The sequence below is a fragment of the Gallus gallus genome, chromosome 9 (genome assembly GCF_016699485.2).
Source record: "Gallus gallus isolate bGalGal1 chromosome 9, bGalGal1.mat.broiler.GRCg7b, whole genome shotgun sequence".
In the NCBI taxonomy this organism is placed as follows: Eukaryota; Metazoa; Chordata; class Aves; order Galliformes; family Phasianidae; genus Gallus; species Gallus gallus.
The window spans coordinates 23,299,595-23,322,627 of record NC_052540.1 but is presented as its reverse complement, the minus strand read 5'-3'; the positions used below and the strand labels follow the sequence as shown (position 1 = coordinate 23,322,627).

At 55.7% G+C, this 23,033-nt stretch overlaps 3 protein-coding genes across 22 annotated transcripts in view; 1 reads left to right on the top strand and 2 right to left on the bottom strand.

Annotated features, from left to right (window-relative positions):
- Positions 1–3,542: 3,542 nt before the first annotated feature.
- Positions 3,543–10,589, bottom strand: FAM188B2 (family with sequence similarity 188 member B2). 15 transcript variants are annotated; one of them, XM_004943574.5, is made up of 12 exons: positions 10,334–10,521; positions 10,049–10,076; positions 9,197–9,310; positions 8,373–8,492; positions 7,712–7,803; positions 7,134–7,299; positions 6,629–6,694; positions 6,235–6,305; positions 5,085–5,157; positions 4,786–4,890; positions 4,143–4,323; positions 3,603–3,978 (listed from the first exon to the last, which is right to left on the bottom strand). In XM_004943574.5, exons 1-12 carry the CDS (start codon positions 10,471–10,473, stop codon positions 3,764–3,766), a joined length of 1,371 nt encoding a protein of 456 aa, XP_004943631.2. In that variant the 5' UTR covers positions 10,474–10,521; the 3' UTR covers positions 3,603–3,763. The 15 variants fall into 15 exon arrangements, with proteins under 15 accessions (XP_046754716.1, XP_004943627.2, XP_040561917.1 ...); XM_004943575.5 differs by having other exon boundaries at positions 3,603–3,906; XM_025153458.3 differs by having other exon boundaries at positions 3,603–3,882.
- The window catches only part of MED12L (mediator complex subunit 12L), a 113,111-nt gene continuing 98,209 nt past the window's right edge, over positions 8,132–23,033 (top strand). For 4 of the 5 annotated variants that reach the window (XM_040705976.2, XM_040705973.2, XM_040705969.2 and 1 more), the window contains exons 1-2: positions 19,382–19,582; positions 22,732–22,836. In XM_040705976.2, coding sequence (XP_040561910.1) covers positions 19,484–19,582; positions 22,732–22,836 — 204 coding nt within the window. In that variant the 5' untranslated portion in view covers positions 19,382–19,483. Of the gene's footprint in view, positions 12,030–12,835; positions 13,829–18,544; positions 18,679–19,381; positions 19,583–22,731; positions 22,837–23,033 lie in introns of those variants that run through there. The other variant, XM_040705979.2, reaches the window with a different exon arrangement.
- CLRN1 (clarin 1) lies at positions 9,459–19,015 on the bottom strand. 2 transcript variants are annotated; one of them, XM_004943577.5, is made up of 3 exons: positions 16,330–19,015; positions 13,430–13,626; positions 9,459–13,230 (listed from the first exon to the last, which is right to left on the bottom strand). In XM_004943577.5, exons 1-3 carry the CDS (start codon positions 16,580–16,582, stop codon positions 12,901–12,903), a joined length of 780 nt encoding a protein of 259 aa, XP_004943634.1. In that variant the 5' UTR covers positions 16,583–19,015; the 3' UTR covers positions 9,459–12,900. The 2 variants fall into 2 exon arrangements, with proteins under 2 accessions (XP_004943634.1, XP_001233894.1); XM_001233893.6 differs by having other exon boundaries at positions 9,459–13,166; positions 13,447–13,626.

Below are 23,033 nucleotides of genomic sequence, written 5' to 3'. Positions count from 1 at the left end.
CCACGGCCGCGGTGCCAGGACGGAGCGGGCGCGCCCCGGGTGCGGTCAGCGGCGGCCCGCGCCGGGGCTCCGCGCCGTGCTCCGCACCGCCCGTTACCCCGCGCTGCCGGGCGGGAACGCGGCTCCGTCCGCCGGGCCCGGCTGCTGCGCGGGGGGACCGTCCCGGGGTCTGCGGTAACCGAACGCCGTGCGCTCCGGGTCCGGCCGCGCTGGGAGGAGGGGGCGACCCCGGGCGCCGTTATCCGCGCGGCCTCGGGCCCGAACCCGGCCTGCCCGTGCCGGCCCTCGTGCGGACCGCTGAGCCGCCGTGCTGAGCGCGAGCAGCGGCGGAGGAGCGCCGTTCCTCGCGCGGACGTAGCGTGCGTGAGAGCGGTGCGGGCGCGGGGAGCGCAGAACGGAGACGGAGCGATGGGAGATGGGTCTGCTGGAGAACGGAATAGGGCTGCAGCGCGGCTTTGGTGTGGAGGTCGGGTAAAAGAAGCGGGGTTGTTTTCATCCCCCACGTAAAAGAATGTTGAAAATAAAACACCGTTTTAAAACGCGTTCTGTTTTGGTGACGGTGGAGAAGCGAGGACAGCCCGGGGATGGGAACGGCCCCGCGTCCCTTTCATTTGCCAGCAGGGCGGAAGAAGGCAGAGCCGGGGCTGTAGCTGCGTGCTGCCGTGCCGGCTGCTGTGGTTGCACGTCGTCCTTGCGCGGGGTCGGATGCGGTTCTGGGCGCACAAAGCGCTGCGTGGTGCAGCGCGGCGGACGGGCGGCCGTGAACCGGGCTGTGGTTCGAGGTTGTTTCCCGTCAGCGAGTTGAGCAGATGGCATACAGCGTTTTCCCAAGAGTTCTGCTTGTGACTTGACTCTTGTCCTTAAATGAGCAATGCTTTCCTCCGAGGTGTGGCAGCACTTCCCAGAATGGTGCTGTTATCGCTCCTCAGCGTGCTGTGTGACTCATTGGTGGCCATGGGCCCCGTGAGGAGTTCCATCAGGGCACTGCCTGTGCTCTCATTAAAAGAAGGTGCAATGTTAGCGGGATTCTGCCCTCTTCTTGCTTGTGGAGCACCACTGAGCCTTGCAAGGTCACGCAGCCCAAGGTACCAGAGAACAATCCTTTGTCTGCAGTTCTGTTTTCATTTTTCCTTTGGTATTTGGAGAACCCACCCAATGATGCGCAGTGCATTCAGACACAGTGCAGGTCGTGTCTGTGGTGAGGCCAAAACGAGCCGTATTGTGGGGTGAGCTGCGCAGGGGCGGCTCCAGCCATGCTTCATCCTCTGTAGAGTTACACGGCCAACAAAGGATGCAGAGCCGTTCAGACTTCAGCAGCTTTCCCTCTGTCATCCTTTCTTGAGAGCCTTTGCCGTAGGTGTGGAAGTGCTTCTTTAGAGCTTCAAGAATGAAGGGACCCCAAGGTTCTCTCTTCATCCTGGGGTGCCGAGGCCTTTTCTCATCCCCACCCCCAAACAAACGGAGCGTAACAGCAGACCTGCGAGTCCCACAAACCTGGCACCTGAAAGTATGGGCATGGCCCCGAGGGCGGGCAGGACTCTGAAGCTGGGCAGTGCTCCCACCGCTCTCCAAAGCTCCTGGGAACAGGAGGAGGAGGGTGGGCTGTGCGGGGAGCGGTGGCGGTGCTGGGATACCTTTGCTGCCTGCAGGAGGTACAGGCAGAGCTCTCTGGAGGCCCTGCAGGGCGCTCATAAGCCATTTCTGTCAGAGATCCCTTTTCTTCTTGCCCCTCTCCCTCCCAGGTGTGGTGCTGCAGCTTGCTGTGAGGCTGCGATGCTCGCCGTCTCTGAGGCTGACTCACACGAGGTACTGTGCTGTGCTATGAGTTTCACCCACATGTCTGGGTTTGTTTCCCGCATGCCTCGCCGAGGCTCAGGGCAGTTTCCCAGGCAGCCCCCACCCCACCTATCCCAATGTGTCCAACAGCACCCCAGTGTGTGTGGGCCATGCTGGGCCTGTGCATCTTCTGCAAAGAGATTTCTGGGCTAGAAATGGAAATCTGCAGCCGAGTTCTGCTGTGAGTGCGGAGCTCTGTGAGGTGTCAGAGCTGCTGAGCTCTCCTCTTTCTCATCTGTGTTTTGTTTGTTTGAAAAACTTGGCTTTTTCCAGCCAAGTTTAACCAACAGCCAGACTGCTATTATTGCTTCTTATTTTTAAAGCAACTGTAGGTGTGCTGTTAGCTTGCAGAAAGGGCTTCCTTCTCACTGAGAGGAACTTGCATCTTAAATTTAGCCTTGCACTGCACAGAGGTTATAAACAGACAGAGAGAGGCAGGGGAAGGAAGGGCGAAGCCCCGAGGGAGGCACTGGGGCTGCTTCCTCAGTCTGGTGCAGCGCGTTTCTGTTCCTGTTTCTTTAGAAACCATGTGTGCATTCATTGCAGCTGTGTGTGCAGGACGTGGCATTGGGGATCAGCGCTGCCAGCTGTGCTCTGACCATTGCCGGTGTGCCAGCAGGCAGCTGCTGCACTGACCTGGCACACAGCTCTGAACGCTGTCCTTGGGCACCTTTGTATCTTCATGGGAACCCATTTAGTTGGCAGTACCACACGGCATGCCTGGCCATGCAGTACGCCCCTCAGTGCTGGTTAGTTGAGCCTGATTGACATTTATTTCGTGGCTCTGTGCTTTATTAATCCATTGTTTGCGTGAGCACATGCCAGTAGAACAGGTATGCTCTGTTTAGTGTGAACACTGACTTCCTTGCCTTGTCAAAGTGTTCTCAAGTATGAATAAGCTGACCTGCCTTAAAAACCACCCTGGGCTGCCCTGGGCTGTGGTGTGGATCCTCCCCACGCGTGGCAGCACTGTGCACCAGATGTGACTCACCGGGGCTCTGCCTGCCCTGGTACAGCTGCCACCGTGCAGCCCCGGCAGGGACAGCCTGCTGGGGGGTACTGGGCTGTGAGCTGCGAGTGGGCACTGGGCTGCTGGGGGGCACCGGGCTGCAGCTTGCCCTGCCCTATGCCTCTGGATGATGCCCCCGGGGTCCCAGCCCCGCAGCTCTGTGCAGGGCAGGCTGCGCCCTGCTGGTGCTGGCCCCGGGGACTGCGGGCACCGTGGGCTGCAGTGCCCTCTGCTCCGCTGCAGGGATGTAGTTCAGCCGGGGCAGTGGCAGAGCTTTGACCTGAGCAGAAACTGCAGGAGGGGAGCAGGGAGCAGTGCAGAGCCCCGCCAGCTCACGGCCTGTCCCGGCACCGCTGCAGGCTGGTTCTGACCGCCCTCTTTTTTTCCGTTTTTTCATCCAGGGGTCTGAATCTCTGGGTCGCTGCAGGAAGGTTTGTTGTTCTCGAGACAGCTGTCATTACAGCACACGTTTTTGGTATAACTAACAGCTTTTTCAGGCAAGATCTAAAAAAGGCAGCAGAGAGCAGTTTGTAATGTGGCGGTGCGCGTGGCCCGCGTGGTGGGAGCGCAGCACGGGGCTGCCCGCCGGACGCTGCAGGTCAGGGCTGTGCCTGCCATGGGCCGGGTGTGGAGGGCTGGGAGCACACTTTGCTTGTTGCAAGCGGCGGAATTGGATGCTCACACTGAGCCAAATGAGTTTGATGCGTACAGCATTGTCAGCACTTAATATTACTTAACCTCTCACTGTGGTCAGCACTTTCATGACACACTTTTATTTCTTGAACATCTCTGCCTGGGAGGAAATGACCACGTTGCCATGCTGTTTCCTTTCCCCTGCCAGCTCCGGCTGAGGGCTGTGGCGGTGCCAGCGATGGCCCTGCTCCTGGTGCTGGTGGTGGTGCTGTGGTGGGGGGCAGCTCAGAAGAAGGGCTGTGTGCCGTTCCACCCGACGGCCGCCCCGGGCCACTTGGTCCTGATGGCCATCTCCAGTGACGGAGCCCTCCTCCCCGGGCTGCTCGCAGCCTCACAGCGGCCCTCTTCCCAGTGATGTGAGTGGGTATCTGGAAGTGAAGCACAGTTCTGAAGGTGTGTGGGGCTCCGGGGGAGTGCGGGTGCCTGGGGGCACTTTGCTCCTGGGTGGGAAAATACAAATGTGTGCTGTATGTGCGCATCAGTGTGTGGGTGCAGCATGGGCTGTGTGAGGGGCTGGACGTGCAGAGCTGTGCACATAGGCAGTCCTGCACACATCTGTACGTGATGCCCACAGCGCAGTGCCCTGGGGGGGTCGGGCACACACCTATGGTCAGGTGGGCTGTTCTCGTCTGCTTGTGCTGCCCGTTGTAGAAGTACAGGTGAAAGACGTGCTCCATCTTCCAGTCGGACAGGAGCAGCTGGTTGGTGCCAAAGAGGACACTGTGAGTCCCGTTGATGCTGCACAGCCAGATAGGGAACTTGGGAGTTTTCAGCATGCTGCCAACCTAGGGGCAGAATGGTCGGCAGGCATTCAGCACTGCCAGTGCTGCTCAGGAGTGTTGGTTCTGCTGTGCCAGGTTCAGGGTGCCTCGTGGCCGTTTGTCCTTATTGAATCTGTGCGGTGGTCACGTGTGGCAGGCAGTGAGCCACTGCAGCCCTGGCCAGGGGTCCTGGGCCAGCAGCCCCGGGGTGCTGTGGCCCTGGGGGGCTCCACGCCCGGCCCCAGGTGCTTCTGCCAGGATGGGGTCAGGGCAGGCGGGTGGATGGATGTGGGAGCTCAGCCCTCACTGCCCGCCTGCAGGTAAAGCTGCATGGCGTCGGCCAGTGGAAAGCCTTGCGTCGTGGGATGTTGGTACTGGGAGCCCGAGGCACGCCTCCAGATGCACAGTGAGGCAAAACGCGAGGTGGGAAATCGCCATTGCATCCCTGCCGTGGGATTCAGGCCGGGAATGGGATGTGGGGCTCACCGGGGACAGGCGGTGCTCGGCCTCCTCTCCGCCCCAGCGCAGGAAGCCCACCTCGCTGCGCTGCCCGGGCTGCGTGCGGCCCGCCAGGACGAGCAGGAGCAGCGCCTGCAGGAGGAGCTGCTGTCAGCATGGAGCTGCACGACCCACACACAGCGCTGCTGCACGGCCTTCCCACCGCCGCCCCCACGGCCCTCATGCAAAGCCCACCCTCTTTATCTGATGAACAAGTGGGGATGCTTTCTTAAATCAGATGTAGCAATAGCAATAACAAGTATGTTGGCAAATTGGGCCCGTCCTACCTGCGTGCAGCTGACGTTTCCAGAACTGCATTCCAACAGATGTGGCGTTGCAGCACACAGCTCCTCCTGGACCCTGTCCAGCCAAACACAGAGCACTGCTGTCCCACACGTGGAGCTGTGTGCACCATGTGTGAGCAGTAAGGAAAGCAGGATGAAATCATAGCATCATAGAATGGCCTGGGTTGAAAAGGACCACAACGCTCATCCAGTTCCAACCCCCTGCTATGTGCAGGGTCGCCAACCAGCAGCCCAGGCTGCCCAGAGCCACATCCAGCCTGGCCTTGAATGCCTGCAGGGATGGGGCACCCACAGCCTCCTTGGGCAACCTGTTCAGTGCGTCACCACCCTCTGGGGGAAAAACTGCCTCCTCATATCCAACCTAAACCTCCTCTGTCTCAGTTTAAAACCACAGAACAGTCTCATTTTCTTTTTTTCATTGGCACAGCAGCTGTATCCCAATGCAGTGGCCTCATGTTCCACCTGAGCTCTTGTATTTCTGGTCTAGTTCTATTGAAGTTCAAATTTAGGATCAGATTCAGACCTTCTGCGGTGCAACTGTTGTTGAAAGCCTTCGATTACACCCAGTAACCCAAGTCCAACTGTTGGCAGTAGCGCTGCAATTTTTGCTGAGCAGTGGTCGCAGTGTCACATGGATATGACACAGGCACAGCTCAGCTGCTGATCTGCAGTGTCTGCACAAATCCCTTTACATCAGTTTGAGAAAGATTCTATCAGTTTCCTCTGCTAACACAGTGACGCTTTTGTGATTTCTGTAAGTTCATCAGCATAGCTGTGATTCTGGCTATCTGTGGGGTAGCTCATGTTCTGTCACAGTGTGTTGCTCCTCCTGTGTGTGCAGCTGGAGCTGCCCATGGAGCTGCACACAGAACTGCACATGGAGTCAGTGGCACACAGAGCTGCACACAGAGCTGCACGCCCACAGCTCTGCTGCTCCCTCCCTGCTGCTCCCAGTTGTGTCAGCACAGGAGCACACAGTAATGCTGTACGACTGCAGCACCCTTCTCCTCAGCGCACAGCCAGCTGCTCCTCGTTAGCCCAGGATGGAGCATTTAAGTAACAGAAGAAAAGGACCATTTCATCAGATGTAACCAGAGGAAAATGGCAAAAATGATTGTAAAAAGAAACATACCGCTCCAGCGTCCTAGAGAAAAGTAAGCTGTATAAGAACAGGATCAGTCCGTGACTTCCTTCATCTCGGAACTGGAAAACAGACAGAAGTAATCAGGGAGGAAATCACGGTGGCTATGTGGTGCTTAATTAAAGCAATTTCTCTGCTTAACTGCAATGCCAGGCAAATACACTGAGCCGAGTGAATGGGGTGTTGCTCTGGGAAGGCTTTGCTAGTTTTGCTGATTAAAATCAGATGAAATAAAAGAAAGTTCCTGTTCTTGACCAACCTATTTTTGCATGTTTTTCCAGGTTTCGGCTAAAGGTACAAGAAACCTGTTTGAGCCAAGTACACAATGTTGCCCATTTGCCAAGCAAAAAAATAACTCAGAACAGAGATGGCATTCCATACATACACAGCCAATATGGTCAAAGATGAACTCCTGAGCTGCTGCTTTCTCGGGGAACTCGAACAGGTGGATCTGTAGGGCAGGAATGTGAGGTGAGGAACCACAGAGGAGACGGCACATCCAGAAGGGGAACTTTTCAGTTCAGTGTTTCCTTTGGACAAATGAAAGGCAACCACAGGAACCCACGCTGACCCTTTCTGAAGAGCAGAGTTCAGTTTTATGCAAACAGTTAACAGATAGAAGTTAAGGAAAGGCTTTAAGTCAGCTTTTTCCTTCTTCTAACGGGAGAAGAAAGACCAGAGTTTAACAAATGAGCTCTACAAAGAAGCCGTGCCTTCACAAGGAGGCAGGAACACCTGCTGAGCTCCACCTGGATGTGTCTGCGATGTTCTTAGGCTATGTGGTGCGCTGTAAGTTAGGAGCAGGCTAATGAGATGTTTCTGGTCTGTAGACAGTTCAGACCAAATGTCTTTTAAGAAGCCATATTTACAGGAAGCATTTCCATACCCACCCGCTCAGTGAAGCTGTCGGCTTTGTAGCCCGCAGGAGGGGAGCAGTGGGTGGCTGCAGTGAGGAGGCAGACGGTGGCTCTCCGGCCGTCCCCTGCTGCCCACAGGCTGTCCGCCAGCGCTGCAGCCAGGGCCTCTCCTTGCTCCTTCTGGCTGATTTTGCACAGTCTGCAGTGCAGGGCAGAGCAGAGCACACCAGACAGGTGTGGTCAGGAGCAGCAGGGGTCTGTGTCCCTGTGCTCGTGTCCCCATCACCCGCCTGGCCCCACGCAGCCACCAGTTGTGGGTACGTCCTTGAGGACGCTGAGAGTCCCCGTGCCCCAAGGTGGGGCCTGACACTGGGCTGCAACCATGGCACCAGAGGTCGCACCGAGGCAGCAAGCCTGACTCCTACCGCAAGAAAGAGGGTAAAACCTCGCCTGGGAGCCAGGCATGTCATTGCTGCAGGTGCAGATTTCCATCTGCAGCTGCAAACTCGGTTATGTTCTGTCTGGTACAACTTAGAGGCTGGTGCTGGTTTTGTTAGTTCAAACAGTACAAGGAAATTGTTCGTATATTTCCCCAGGAAGGCTCAGCTTACCTCTCCAGATGAGTATGTTCTGTGTTCTTCATGAAGAGCAGGTATTTAATGATGTTCGCCTGCACAGCCATCACAATGGCTCTCGTTCCTCCCTGGAAATGCAAAGAAAGCAGCTGGTGGTGTCCGTGAGCCCACCTGGCACGTGGTGCGGCCCTGCAGAGTGCAGCTCCGAGCCGTGCTGCTGACTGCACCACGGGGAGCTGCTCTGCTTCCCCCGGCAATTCAGGAGGGCCAATAACTTCTCCTGAGGTAAATGGGAAAGTGAATTGAAAAAGATCTGATGTGCCTAAAAATAGGAAATCTCTGTGTGAGAAGCGCCCGCAGCAGTCCTGGTGCTGTGCTGTGTGGGGCTGGGGCGGCCCCTGGGGCGTCTCTGTGGGGTGGCCTCAACACCCGGAGTGGTAGCTGCACCCCTTTGGGTTCCAGGTGGGGCAGCGGGAGGCAGGAGGTGCACAGAGAGGTGGGCAGTGCAGGTCTGTGCCGCTCAGCAGCCTGCTGCCGCAAGCACGCGATGCCACCGTGTTTCCAGCTCACGCCTGCACCGCTGCTGCGACAGAGCAGCCATTCCACCCAAAGCTGCTCCAACATCTGCACCAGAGCCCATCCATCCCGCTGAGCGCTGCAGGAAGGAGCACGGCTGTGGGTTGCGCTGCAGTGTTACCTTCTCAGCCTCCAGAGCGTAGGCCAGGTCAGAGCGCGGCTCACGGAACCTGAAGTACGCCCCTGCCCAGTCCTGGCTGAAGGTGCGCGATGCGTTCCCGAGCAGCAGCGTCCGCAGTGCCTGGAGGTAGAGAGCAGCTACAGCCCCTGATGGGCGCCTGCGCCTCGGTGTGCTGCGCACAGAGTGCACATCGTGGTCCTGCCTGCACGCTGCCTGCACTGCGTCCTGCGGGCTGCGCTCGGCCACGGGCTGGGGCTGGGGGAGCTGTGGGGATGGGGGGCTGTGGGTCTGTGCTTGGCCACAGGCTGGGGGAGCTGTGGCTCTGACCCTGAGCGAGGGCTGTGTTTACCTCTCTATGGGATGGGACTTCCCTGGCTGTGGTCTGCACCACAGCTCCTGCCAGGTTTCACCTCCAGTTTCACACCCTGAGCTTTTCATTATGTTTGTGCCGCAGTGGTGGGGTTGTGTCAGAGGTCACAGACACGAGGTTGGTGCTGGGACTCTGCCATCGCTTGCAGAACGCCGGTCAGGTTCTGGGGCCCAGGCACCAAGCACTGACGGTCTCACAGCCATTTCGTATTCGGCAGCAGAGAAGTGCTCTCCTGCTGCTGGGCATCCTGCCCCTCACAGCTCGTCCCTAGGAAAGCACTGGAAAGCCGGGGCATGCCTGGCAGCAACCAGAGTTACGAGAATGTGTTACGGCCGTGCCCCGTGGGAGTCTCATACACAAGGAATGACGGTAACTCTGTAAGCAACAGCAGCAGCCTGCAGCCCTCACACACTGCCAGCTCCGGGTCAGGTTCCGTGCTGCCCATGCTGCTCACCGTTGCCATGTCCATGGGGATGGGCCGCCCCGCCTGCTGTGCCTCTGCAGGTGGCACACGTGGCTCCGCGGCTCCTCTGGTGCCCACTGCTCCATGCCCACAGCCCGCGGGTCCCTGTGGGGAGACAGAGCCGCCGCTGGGGGCTCCCTGCTCCAGGATCCCTCCTCCCAGCTCCCGCTCGCTCCCTGCCCTCCCTGCGCCACGCTCGGCCCTCACTGCCCTTCACCACCCGCTGCCACCTTTGGGCACGAAGCTGAGCAGCTGAACTCTTCTGCAGAGTGTTTTGGAGTGCTAACAAACCAACAGCGACTGCAGATATTTCTGCTTCAAACAGGGCAAACTCAGGTTTTGGTTACAAATGGTTGCTCTAAGAGGTGTGTGGCATTCACTCCCAAATGTCTGTTACAGTCCTGAGTGGTTGCGCTGCAGATGAGGCACATCCGTGTTGGGTACATACACGTTTGTGCATCTCACTTCCAACTGGCTCCCGCTGTTAAAAACAACTCCCACAGAAGGGAATGATGACGGTGTGAAAGAATATTTGGACTCCCGGACACATCTGTGCTTGTCAGCCTGAGCGCGGGGCAGCGTCCAAACACATCGTGTGGGCCTTCATTTCATAGCTTTTTTTCCCTGTGTTCTTAAATTGGCCACACAAGCTGTTAAGCAGAGCAGTAAGGTTAATTTATGTTCTGCTCTGCTGCTTTGGTTCAGATCGGGAAAACGACTCTTGAGAAAACACGACGCACACAGACGTGTTCCGAGGAGTGTGAGCAGCTCCGTGTGGGCACCGCGGGGGACTGCAGTGTCTGCGGATGGGAGCACAGCGCAACCCGGGGCAGAAACACCCACCTGGGGGGCGGTCTGACTGCCTTCCCGGCTGCAAAGGGAAAGGAAATGCACATTAAAATAGGGTAGAGATGTTGTTCGTGCGTTTGGGAATGGGAGGCAGCCAGAAGAGAACTGCAGGAGAGAAAGCAGGTAAAAGCTGCTGCTTTTAATAATAACAATATACAACATAATATTAGTAGTAATAACAACATGTCACAAACAACCATATTAAACTTAACAACCAGCTGCATTTTAGAACTCTGGAATTCAGAAGGCGGTAATAATGAAGCAGACTAAAAAACTTACCCACAGAAGCTGAAGATTTTCCTCCATTTGTCCAGATCTGAAATCCTGCTGGAGATCTCACCCAGAGCAGTTTGGGGCGCCGTGTGCTCAGCGTGTGCAGCGTGCATTGCCTGCTCAGGTGTGCGCAGTGTGCACTGCATGCTCGCTGTGCTCAGCCCCTCGCTCTCCCACTGCCACCCTCCGTGTGTGCAGCAGAGGGGAGCGGAGCCAGGTGCCCACTGCGCAGCCCTCGTCCTCTCGTCCGCCTGCTGCTGTCACATTGTGATTAAACTTTAATTAGCATTGGACACGCTCTGTGCTCCCCGCTCAGAACCTGCCTCCCACCCCCGCCGGTCTGTATGCCACTTCCTCGCAGTGGTGCTTAGATGTACAGACAGACCTGTGTACTTCTTTTTATTGTGATAAGAAAAAATCTGAATTTTCAGGAAAACTTCCAAAATATATTCAGATATTTCTCCTCACTATATATATATACACACACATTTTTTTTTAAGCATGAAACATACCGTTGTAGAAATGACACAGGGAAAAACTGTAGCTGATGCTCGTGGGTTCGAAGCGATGCACAGAGCACATGGTGGTGTTTGCTGGTGTTCATCCAGGAGCACAAACAGAGCACCACGTGTGCTGCAGCTGCTGCATTGGGTGCTCAGATGCACACAGTGCCCCAGTTTGGTTTGCTGCTCAGTTGCTCTGTTTGCCTTGGGGACTGGGCAAGGATAGCAGTAACAGCTGGTCTCACGGTTGTGGGTAGGGTGGGATGGGTTGGGATGGGGATAAGATGGGATGGGATGGGATGGGATGGGAGTACTCTTTGTGAAGGGCTCCCCAGCAGCTGGGCCCTTCACCACCACACAACAAATATGACTGCAGTGGGTTACTCTTCGGCACTGAGGTCTGTGCAGCTCTTTATTTTACAAATGTTGCTCCTTCCAAGTAGGCAGGGGCACCCCAGGTGGGCACAGCACTGCGGGCAGCCCGACCCCCCCACCAACCGGCAGCAGTGCTGCAGAGGAGGACAATCCATGGAACACCGGGAGCAGGAAGGGTGGAACATTACTCCTCATTAACTGCAGTTTAGTAAATAATACAGTGAAACATGGTAGAAATTATGTGTTAAGAAGATATATTATCATTAATTAATAAAGGCAGGCATATTAATTAGAAAGAGAATTATAAATGAATTGTAGGTGGTCATGGCACCTTGCAGACACCATCGCACATGGTTAGAAACAAGGCACGTATTGTACAGCCCAGGGCAAAGCTGCTCTGTAAGAGGCTCAGAGGAGCAGGACTGTGGGTGCCAAACCTCACACAGACAGAGCCAGCAGCCAGCCCTAAACGTTTTGCCATTCATTGTCAAAGTATAAAAACAGGTGCCTGTATCAGCAAGGTCACCCTGCACACCACTGCAGCTTGGGGCTCCCAGAGCCAGGCCCTGCGTGCTGGGGCTGCTACAGGTGGCTGTGAGGGGATTGCTCATGGCACACAGCTGTGCAGGAGCCGACTTCTGCAGATAAATGGGAGCTGGGCAGACCCTAGGCTCTTCCTCTGCTGTGTGTGTGCGTGTGTGCATATGCTGAGTGGTGTCCCTGCACAGCGGTGTTGGTAGGATGAAGATTTTCCATGCACCTATGGTTGGTGGGAGAGCACAGTACACCTGGTGAGCAGCTGGAGCACCTTGCCTGACTGGGAGGTAAGGGCATGGAGGCAAATACATCCATTTGGTCTGGGTTCCATCACAGTGGCATTTCATCCCATTTTGTCTGTATTTATTTGTGCTCCTTGGTGATAACTTGCTGCCTGTTGGCTAGGCAGAGCTCCTTATAGCCGTGGTGGGGGCTGTGGTTGGCGCTGCTGGGTTTGAGCTCACAGTGTTCTGCTCCTGGGTTCACCCCTCACCTCAGAGTGCAGCAGTGTGAGTGCATGTTATGTTTCAGCTCCTTGTCCTGAGGCACAAAGCTCTTGCTGCATGGATTGCTCTACAAAGTGGAGCTCTGGGGGAGTTAAAGGTTGGGTTTTTAAAGCTCAGAACTCCTTATGGACAGAAATGATGCCTCTTTGTGAGGTGCCAGTGGGGCACTCAGGGGCTGGGCCACCCCCTGCCCTTGTGCTGCCTTCCCTTGCAGGTCTGTGGCAGGGCTGGTGCTCTCCTCCCTGCCCCATTCCCTGCTGCCCAGTGCTGTAGGGGCTGTGCTGTGGCTCCCTGAGAGCTGCAGGTGAGTCAGGCTGTGCTGGTGATGGGGGGTGGCTGTATGGCGATCCCCTTCCTGTGCCTCTGCTCCAGCTCTGTGCTGTTGAATTCTCAGTTCTGTTCACAGCAGCTGCTTTTCAAATCTTCTCTGGAGGAAAGAGAAGCAGGTGCCTTAGTAAGGCTTTTATCCAAGAGAGAAAGGGTATTCTGATCTGGGTTTATCAACTAGCATGTTATTTTTTTTTTTACTGCATGTCCCACCAACAGTTATCTGAAACCTTTTCTTGTTTTTTAACTTCTTTTTAAAGGTGGTGCAGGTGGTGGCTGCTGAAGGCAGCAGTGATGAACACCTCTGTCCTCATGCTGTGTGACTCTAATACATCAGGTCTGCGGCACCAGTGGCTGTCCCCGAGTCCTTGGGTTTAGAGAAGGGGAACTCAAACCCAGCCAGACGTATCAGCAGCGCGTTGAGGAAGTGCACCAGGGAGCAGGACAGGATGATCCAGAAGGAGTCTGCAAACCGTTCGCTGTGGGTTTTAAATGTGAAACTTTTCTCCTTGAAGTTGGCGATTTTCTCTGAGAGGTGGTGGATCTTCACCTCGGAGGAGAAGAGGATCATGATGAGGCAGCCACAGGAACCTGGAAGGAGCACAAGATGCCCATCACTGCAGTCTCTGCAGGAACAGTGTGGTGTCCCTGGGACCTGTGGGCTGCTGGAGCTGCCCCAGTGCTAGAGGTTGGCTCCCAACTGCCCTGCTGCCAACCCACCACGGGCAGCATCCGTGCCCTGTGCTCAGCTCTGCTGTGCACAAAGCTGTGCAGCAAAACCAGCCCCTCCTGCCTGCCCCCCACGTTCTGTTTGGTCCCTGTACTGTGGCCCCATGCTGCAGTGGATGTGCAGCCCAGAGAGGGTACTCACAGGCGATGAAGCTCCACAGGTACAGCCCCACGGGGCCATGCAGTGTTTCGTAGGGGCTGCCGAAGGCGTTGTACAGGAAAAAGCCCATTCCCACCAGTGTGAAGATGATCAGCACCATGCAGAAGAGAATGACGCTGACGTGGATGCTTGCAGGGATGATCTTGAGCAGGTCTGGAAAAACTAGAAGTGAAGTTAGAAAATATTATAAACATTAAGCAAAGTTAATGTGGAAGTCATGCCAAGGCTTTCCTGCTAATTTGTGCTTATTGCTTTAAACTGTGCTTTCCCAAGTGCAGTCTGTCCTCCGCCCCCACTACTGATCTCGATGGAGGGGCACACAGAAAGCCCAGAAGTTCTGTGTGCTCCCGAAGTCACACTGAAGGTGAGTCATAGAATCATAGAATGGCCTTGGTTTAAAAGGACCGTAATGATCATCTAGTTTTGTCTCACCTGCCACGGGCTGGGTCGCCAACCACCAGACCAGGCTGCCCAGAGCCACATCCAGCCTGGAACCATACCTCTCGGGCTGCTGTCTGCATTCATTTCCTTGTGCAGAGCCGTATTGGCATCTCTGCTTGGTTACAACAGGTGTGTGTCAGTTCCATGTCTAATCCTGTTGCGAGTGGCCAGCAATCAATCCAGGTGTGTTCCTTGGGCACTGTGCTGCTCATTCTCCCAGCATGTGCTGTGGGCTCAGCCTGGTGCTGTCTGCACTGTGCCGTGGCAATGCGCTGCTGTACGGAGCTGTGCCCAGGGCACTGCAGAGCTGTGAGCTGCCCTCCTGGTGGTGCCCACTGCATCTTGTCTCACCGCTTTGATTTATGTGAATATTCAGTGCTGTTTTGTTACCCTTGTGACCTAAGAATTTGTCTCAAAATGTTTGGTTTTATCTGAAAATCTTAAGCAGTAAATGTTTAAATGTAAAAGATCTGCGTCTAATGATGGCAGCTGGGTGAACATCAGCAAACAGCAGTGCTGCTGTGCACTGCTCCTATGGACGGTCAGAGCTGTGGGGTGAGTGATGGTGGGAGGAAGGGGAAGAGCGTGGGTGTTTCCAGTGTGGAAATAAAGGGAACTCCCTGTGAGCATCCATCAGGAGCTGCTGCCAAGGGGAGATATGGACACCCTGAAGATGGGGGTTCCTCTCCCGTTTCTCTGAGTAAAAGGCTCATGCAATGCGTCATATCTGAAGCAGAAGGCTCAAAAAGCAAGGTGATGAATTGAGAGGAAATGGAGAACTTGATTTATTGATAAGGAATTCTGTTCTTTAAGAAGTTGCTGTGTTAGATCCTTCCCTCAGCACCTGCGTTTATAGTTTCTCACCACAATTGTGCAACATATCAGGGAAAAATTAATTCCAGCAGCAATGCCATCTTGCAAGAAAAGCATGCCCAGTAATGAATGAAATACTGTGTTAGTGTGCATGCCTGTGACCTTTAGAAAATGGACTGCTGACCTAGAAACTGATGAGAAGCAGCAGGAGTAAATGAGGCAGAAGGCCTTGCCCGGCTGAGCAGAGCTTGCTGGCAGAGCAAATTCATTTCACAATTAAAAGAGATGTAGTGGTTGGTGGGAGCGTTTAGCGGGACAAACACTGAACTAAATCACTTGGCCTATTTTATATGCAGTTTCTCTTAGACACACTGATGAGCATCACCATGCAAGGCACTGCTGTGTGGCTGTGCTGCTGTTGGGGATGCACATGGAGCTCTGAGGGCTCTGTCCCAAGTGGGGAGCGGCTCCTGCAGCCCCAGGGTCTGCACGCTGGCCTCAGTCAGTGCCTGCCCTCTGTAATGACAAAGGTGTATTTTGCTAAGCCGCCCAGCCATGTTTTGTTAAAAATAAGCCCTACTGGGGTAGCAGTGTTGTATTTCCTTTTTAATCTAAACAAAAGATGATCAGAGAACAGATAGTAATGAAAATGCCAACACTTTCATGGCCGGTCGGTGAGAGCTCACAGCCTGCCCTGCTGGGCTCCTGCAGCTCAGCCTGCAGACAAAGCACACTGCAGGCATGAGCCACATAAGAACGTGCTGTCACTGCAGCACAAACTTCAGTGTGCTCCTCTTGTGAACTCTGCTTGGTGCAGTGAATGTGTGCAGAATGAACTTTGGTTGGGTGATGCTTCTGAGCAGTGATGAAAAGCATACAGCTGCAGTGAGGGTAAACTTCACTGGAGTGCTTCTGGGAGCTGTTTTAGCAGATTGCTCCAAAATGTGTTTTCTCATAGCTGTGTGTGGCATGCAGGGTATAGTGTAAGGGGTGACTGTTGTCTGTGTTGCTACAGGCAAACTCTTCCCTGCATCATTCCATGGACCCTATCCTTAGAGATGAGCAGATTATGAGTATCACATGTAAAGCAAAGCCATTTTTAACAGCCTTTGGTAAAATTTGGTATGCTGGCTACCAAGCTTGATTTGCACATCAGTTGACTGAATGTCGGCCAGTAATAAGTGAGCGGTTTTCAATCCATGCTGCACACTGCAAACATGTGGCTGCTTGGCTTCAGCAGCACAGTGCACCTATGCCTCAGCTCCTTCGTGGGATTCCTGCTAGCTTAGTTTGTCTTTCACAACAGAACAGAGGTTGTGGTGTTGGCACACAGAGGAGGATGACAAAGATTAACTGAAAAACAAAAATACTTGAAGGAATAGCATAGATTTTTTTCAAATGTGGATGACTGTAATTGAAAGATAGATTGCCGAAAATGTTAGTGAGCTTTGCTAGTGTCAGGAAAAAAGGTATTTTAAAGCTGAAAGCTAAAAGATGGAGAGCAGCAGTTGGCTGTAGAGCATTTTGCTCCTGTTGAGCCCTGTGCAGTACAGGGTCGGTTCCTCCCCGCCCCGAGCAGCGTTCAATTATTCAGGTGCCTCTGTTACTCACATGAGAACTGGAAGGGCCTCCCCCCGAGCCCGCACTGCCTCACTCGCTCGCCATGGAAGAGCCCATACTGAATCTCCCCGATGAACTTCTCCAGCTCCGGCCCGGTGGCGTTGACCAACAGTGCTCCCGTCTTGCAGAGGATGGTTCCCTTCACCCACAGCTGTGTGCCGATGGCCGCTGCGGTCCCCAGGGCGCACACGAAGCTGAGCACACCAGCCAGGCAGAAGAGGATTTTCTTCTGTGGGGTGGGCATGGTGGTGCGGGGGGGCTGCGCTCTCAGCGGGGGGCTGGTGTGGTGCCTATGGCTGGGAGGTGCTGGGAGGGTGCGCCCCTCCCCATCCGCCTGCAGCTCCTCTAACTGAGCTGCAAATGGAACGGTCTGCTGAGCGATTCTGTCACTTGATAGTGGAGGAGTAAGGTAACAAGAGACCGTGTATGAGCGCTCTGCTTCCCGGCTGTCTGATTGGGCAGGCTTGGCTGCCTGCTGGGTTATCGGCCGTGCAGAAAGGAAGCTTTCAGAGGGCTCTGTGTGCTGGGAATCCCTCAGGGCCAGCCGTGCCAAGCTGCTCTGCTTTTTATGCAGCTGCCCCAGTGCAGGGGGAGGGCAGCACGGAGCTCAGGCTGGGCTGGGTGACCCCACCTGCACTCAGTTGCATCTGTGTGCGTGCTCACCTGGCGCGGGCCCCCGGTGCCTGTCCTGTCCCTGCTGCCCCTCCTGGAGCTGCTCAGCCCCAAGTTTGCAGCCAACATAAGGCTTTAGCTTCTTTTTCCCATTTCAGTTCTCTGATCAGACCAATCCAGGAATGGTTTGTTATCTGGATGCCTGTCTGCAGCAGGAACACCCCATAGGCTTAAAATGAAGCGAGGCAGTGTGCAGGTAAATGATTATTTAAGCTATGCTTAAGGCTGTGCCTTTTGCTGTGGTCACTGCGAGTAACCGAGAGATGGCACTGTGCCGGTGCTGAGCGGGAGGCCGGGAGCGGTGGTGGGGAGCACTTCCCGTGATCAGAATGCACTGACTGCTGCCTGAAGGGGGACCGTAACACGTAGGCTGCAATCAGATTGTTGATGACTTTGTTGATAATTTTTTTCAAGATTCAGCCTTGTGGTGGCATTTTCAAATGAAGCGGCAATTTGTGCCTTTGAAAATTCCATGCTCTTACGGATAAACTGGGAATGCTTCCGAGGTGTTCTGCGGCAGGAGCGTCACAGGGCACAAAATATGCTAGAAAATCCCCAGAGCAACAACTGTGGGGGTCTCTCCCAAGACTCGTTACTCTGAGGAGGCCTCCTGTGAGCAAGAAGCCGGTTCCTCTGAACAGGGCCAGCTGCACCAAGCCTGGGTCCCCCAGCTGTGCTTCTTGAGGAGGAAGAAACTAAAGCTCCAGACCAGCATGTTCGTAGGCTCAAAGGACTGGATGTGAACCTAGGCTTCTACACGTCAGTCAGGAGTGCAGTGCTGGGCAGCATGAGTCTACAGCCAGCCCTGCCACGCTGAGCTACCAACAGCCTGGGTTGACTCTGCCGGAGTTCATAGCACTGCAAAGGTGTAAAATGCAGGGGAATCAGTACAGAACGAGGAGTGCTAGGAAGAACTGTCAGACATTCTGCTGTACCGAGATCTTTGGAAGATGGAGATGTGTGTTTAAATACAGCCATATGTGTTTGACAGAGTCTCAGGAATAAAACCTAATGACCCTCTCTTAAAATGTGCATGATGTGAACCTTACCAAAGCTAGGGATCACAACACTGGCATTGCTATTCCACACACCAGCATCACTTAGGAGATGTTCTGGAGCATTTATCTGCTGGTGGGATTGAGGAGCTGCCGGTCTGTGGGATGTGACTTCGGGCCAAGTATGGTCAGAAGAGCTGCTGGGAAAGTGTCCCAAACCAGAGCTGGAAGTCTGAAGGTATCCACTGCCTAATTAACTTCATCTTTTAAAGTATCTTGGGTTTGATTAGAGAATTGCTTAGAGACAAAAGAAATGTAGTTTGCCTCTACTTCCTGCTCTTGGCAATAGTAATCTCATAGTTAACTCATAGAGTACAGTTATTAAGAGTATTCAGAACTGTCTGCAACTCGCGGTCTGTCCCTGTGTTTCTAAAATACACTGTGTGCGTGTGCTGTCCTGGGGATGCAGCACGAGGAGAGGATCTGGTAAAAGCAGTAGATAGAAGGGGGAAAATAGTTTCTGTGCTTACTTTTTACAGTGCTGATGCAGTAATGCAGCTGTCAGTGCAGCGGTTCGGAAGATGGGCCCTGTGCTGGGAGAGGAGGATGCCCCGGTGCTGCAGGACGCGCAGCAGGCTGGGATAGAGGCCGCAGTCCTGCTTCAGGAAGGGAGGTAAGGGCCTCTGGGGTACGGGAGGAAGCCTGAGGCTGTAGCTGCGGGCGCTTTTATTCTGGAGATGTTAATCGGCACCTATAGCTCTGCCAGCATCCTTCTCACCGCTCTGTGGGGCTGCGCGGCGCTGTCCGGCCCTGGGGCAGCGGGAGCCTTGGGGAGCGCCGAGCCGCGCGCCGCTCCCGCCCGTGGCGGCCGAGATGCGACCGGCGGAGCCGCAGGGCCGGGTTAGGGCCGGGTTAGGGCCGGGCCGGGCGGCGCCGGGCAGAGGGGCAGCGCGTGGCGGGACTGCAGGCCGGGCGCCCGCTGCAATGCCCGTCTGGGGGCGGGGCCCGAACCCCCTCCCGGGGCCGCGCGCGCCTTCGGGGTCCGCAGGGCAGCGCGGGGAGCCGCAGAGCCGGGTGCGTGCCGGCAGCCGGAGCCGGCCTGGGAGCCGGGAGGCGGTCGGGGCCGCTACCCCCGGAGCGGCGATCGATCGTCCTCGGCGAATTATTCGCTCGCTAAAATTAACGGCGTTACAAATGGGAACGCGATACCGCGAGCGAGCGCTCCGGGCCGGGCACGGGAGCGCTCACCCGGGGCTGCGGGGCCGGGGCGGCGTCACGGCCGGGTCCGCAGGGCAGCGTGCCCGCCGCGAGGCGCGCGGAGCGGAGCCGCCCCCGCCCCGTGCCCGGCCTCGGCGGCGGCGCGCAGCCCAACCCCCGGCGCGGCGGGGGCTGAGGCGGGGGGCGAGCGCCGAGTGCTGCTCCCTGCCGCTCGGAGCCCGCTCCAGCGCCCGCCCGCTGCGCGGCGAACATGAGCGATCATGGCCGCCTTCGGGCTCCTCAGCTATGAGCAGAGACCGCTCAAGCGGCCGCGCCTGGGGCCGCCCGACGTCTACCCGCAGGACCCGCGCCAGAAGGAGGTGAGCCGTGCCGCGCTGTGCCGGCTGCACCGGGCCCGGCCCGCCCCGCTCCCGGCCGCCGCCCTCGGCTCCCGGCCCGGCGCCTCCCCCGAAACTTTTGAGCGGCGCCGGGCGCTGCGGAGCCGCCGCTGACTTGCATTTTCTGCGGCGAGCCGGGGGCGGGGATCGGGGTGGGACGGGGTAGGGCCGGGCCGTGCGGGGCTGCGGCTGTGGGCGCGGCGGGGCTGAAGGGCGGCCGCGGCCGGAGGGGTTCGCGGCCCCGAGCGGAGCCCGCCGGGCCGAGTGGGGCCGCGACGTGGCCCGGCCCGGTGCGGGGGCGGCTGGGTGCCGCAGCCCGGCCGCGGGGACCCGAGGGCAGCGCGCAGCGTAGGGCGGACGGCCGCTCTGGTGCGCGGGTCTGGAGAGCCGCGGGCTCGGCGCGCGGCGCTCCCCGTCCGCCGTTCCTCTGCGTGGGCGGGAGAGGCCTCGGGTCGGGCTGTGTGAGCGCGGCGGATCTCGGAGTCGCGCCTTCGCGGCCGACGCGCGCAGCCCTCAGCCCGCCCCGCGCTGTGTTCCCGCGCTGCTTTCTGGCGGTCCCGCAATGCCCCGGAGCGGCCGCTGAGGTACAGCCGGGCCGCTGCGTCCCGCGGCGCTGCCCTCTTGGCCTGCCTGCGTTCGTGACCGCCGGGCAGCGGGCGGTTGAGGCTGATGGTTGATGGGCTGCAGGGCAGCGCAGGTTGGCAGTGGCCTGGGCTAACGCAATGAAACGTGCACACTCCAGCCCTCTGCCAACCCCTGGGGCATCTCTGCCTGTTCTGCTCTCCAGTATCTTTCTGCTTTTCGTCCTTCCACTACTGCTCCCGTCGCGCGGAAATAAAGTTGAGGGGTTAGAGGTACTTCAATAGGTGTTGTTGCGTGTGATCCTGACCGGACACAGAGCTGCTCTGAGCTGAGCCACGGCTGTGTGTGGGACGGGGCCTCAGCGCCGCGCTGCTGCTGCGTGGCTTCCATCAGGGCCGGCTGGGATCCGGGGGTTGGTAACGTTCTTCTCCTTGCTATGAAGCACAGGTTGCTCGTTAATCTGCCACTGGTGGACTACCTTTCAGGGGGTCTTTACTCAGAACAAACCCAACGTGCAGCGGTGTGAGCCCAGCCTGGGTGGGGTTTGTGGCGGCGGTCGCAGTGCAGGATGCAGTCCCGGCCCCTCCTCACAGCGCTGAGGTCTCGGCAGCAGCTGCGGCCCTGTGCTGAAAGCGGGGCCTGCTGTGGGAGGGAGGTGTGGAGCAGAGATGGGGTCAGTGAGTGGGTCTCAAAGGAACGACCGTTCAGATCCTCCGCGTCCCTTTCGTGAGTCTAATGTGAACTCGTAGGTCTCTCTCTGAAGGAAATGTTTGGGGTTGGGGGGGACAAAGAATGGGTTTGTAAAACTCTTCAGTTTGGCTCTCTTGCAGTGATGATAGAGCTCTGTACGTTGTCTCTTGGGTTTTTACCATCTGTCTGTGTGTTTATTTGGCTATTTAAGTTTCAAAACCATTTTAAGCCTTGGTTGGACCCTTCTTGATGCTTGTGAAGAAGCTCTCTGTTCCTGCGGGAGCCAGGAGGGTCTGGCACATGGTGTGGTGCACACAGCGTAGCGAGTGGCCGCATTGTGCAGCACTGCTGCGCTTGTCCTTGTGAAGGGACTTGCAAGTCCAGCCAAGGGAACGATGCTCCCCCCGGCATGCTTAGCTCTGACTTAGCTGTCCTGCTGCTCTGTGTAGGGAGTTTTGCCTTCCACTAGGACAGCTGTGCTGGAAGGTAATGACACTGAGCCATTAATGGGGTGAGCGTGAGACGTTCAGCTCACAGGAACTCTCCTCACTCTATGCACTGTGCTCCCAGGTGGTGTTATCTGTGTGATTCCTAGCTGGCGTTTGGGTTTGTAACTGTCCCGTATTCCATGTTTAAAATTTCTGAGCCCCTGCTGAAGGCAGGAGAAGTTGTACTAATAATCAGAGCCAGACAAAACCAAAGCGTTGTTGTGTTTATGCTGCCAACCCATCCCAGCTTGCTCCCACAGCAGTGGTAGAACACGGCAGTAGGACATACGGCTCGGTTATTTTCAGTATGGTGATATCCAGACAGCTTTTCTCAGAGAAGGAAGAGTTTAAAGATAGCAGAGCTGGGGTCATCTATGGAAACAGTTCTAATAGTAACATAGATCTCCATCTGTTCGCCATTTACCTTTTATTTATTTGCTTATAATCTCTTTGATGGTTTTCATCTCTGCGTTCATCTGTGTTTTCAAGGCTGTCTTGGGGATAGTGTGGGTGGAGGAGTGTTCCAGCACTTCTTGTTGATTTCATTTACAATGCAGATGAGGCTCGCTAACTTCCTAAACCCCAGAGAGCTGAAATTTCTGATAAATACAGCGCTGTCTTCTGTGTTACTCCCAAACTTCGTGAAAGTACCAAAAAGCAAAGGGTGTCTCAAAGCATGAGAGGGTAAAATGAATGGAAGCTTCTGGGTCGCTATTTTGGGGGATGCACATTTCCAAAACTAAGTAATGAAATCCAATAAAGTTGCTATCTTATTTTATTTTGTCCTCTTTTCTTTGCTCGGTGGTGTGGCAGTAGCTCTTTGTTTCTGTAGGTTACCCCTCCATCATCTCAGGGATTGCTTTTATCCTGACCTTGCGGAGCTGGTGAAGCACCTTTGGGGCAGGTGGTTGGTTTGCCAACAGGGGGTTCTGCCTTCTCCTCAGGGAGAACCCAAAGTGAGCTCCCTGGTGTGCTCAGGGCTGTGCTGCTTGGGGGCTCCCTGCAGCCCCTGCTCCCTGTCCCTGCTGCCTGACAGCAGGGCCTCGGGATGAGCCACAGACAGCTCAAGCAAGGAGAACAGGCCTTGGTTTCTGCTGCCTTCCCCTGGGCAGCAGTCCTTTTCCAGCAACACGGCTTCTGTCCTTATCACGTTATGGCCTTGAGGTCTGCACTTAGGAGAACACAATGGGAACAGAAGAACGTGGTATTTCTCCTCACTGAATTCTAGTGAACGCACAGTATGATTCAAGAGTTATTCGGGTGCATGGGACTAGCAATCACATACAATTTCTTTATGAAAACATACTTCTCAGAATTATGTGACATCCTAAACTGTCATTTCATTTTTCATCCTTACAACTCTCTTTGCAGGACGAACTTACTGCGGTGAATGTAAAGCAAGGCTTCAGTAATCAGCCTGCCTTCTCTGGAGATGAGCATGGTTCTGCTAGAAATATTGTCATCAACGCCTCTAAGGTAGGACAGGGCTTTTCAGTCTGAGTGTGTTCACTTAACGTGCTCCCAAGCTGACAATGGTTAGACTTGGTTCTTGACTTCTTTGCTTTCTAGCTGGAAGTCTGCATGTTAAAGTTAATTACAGAATATAGGAACACTGTGCAGCATTTCTGCTACCTGCTGTTATCAGGCTGCAGAGGAGAGCACAAAGCTGGCAC

What these genes read in the sequence shown, in the direction of transcription:
- FAM188B2 (XM_004943570.5), bottom strand. Translation starts at nt 10,473, where the DNA reads ATGCAGTGCACACTGCGCACACCTGAGCAGGCAATGCACGCTGCACAC. An exon ending in TTCTCTAGGACGCTGGAGCG is followed by an intron (nt 5,158 to 6,234) that starts GTATGTTTCTTT and finishes TTGGCTGGACAG; the next exon opens with GGTCCAGGAGGAGCTGTGTG. An exon ending in CCGAGCACCGCCTGTCCCCG is followed by an intron (nt 4,324 to 4,785) that starts GTGAGCCCCACA and finishes TTCTGCCCCTAG; the next exon opens with GTTGGCAGCATGCTGAAAAC.
- CLRN1 (XM_004943577.5), bottom strand. Translation starts at nt 16,582, where the DNA reads ATGCCCACCCCACAGAAGAAAATCCTCTTCTGCCTGGCTGGTGTGCTC. An exon ending in GAGGCCCTTCCAGTTCTCAT is followed by an intron (nt 13,627 to 16,329) that starts GTGAGTAACAGA and finishes CTTCACTTCTAG; the next exon opens with TTTTTCCAGACCTGCTCAAG. An exon ending in CCTGTGAGTACCCTCTCTGG is followed by an intron (nt 13,231 to 13,429) that starts GCTGCACATCCA and finishes AGCAGCCCACAG; the next exon opens with GTCCCAGGGACACCACACTG.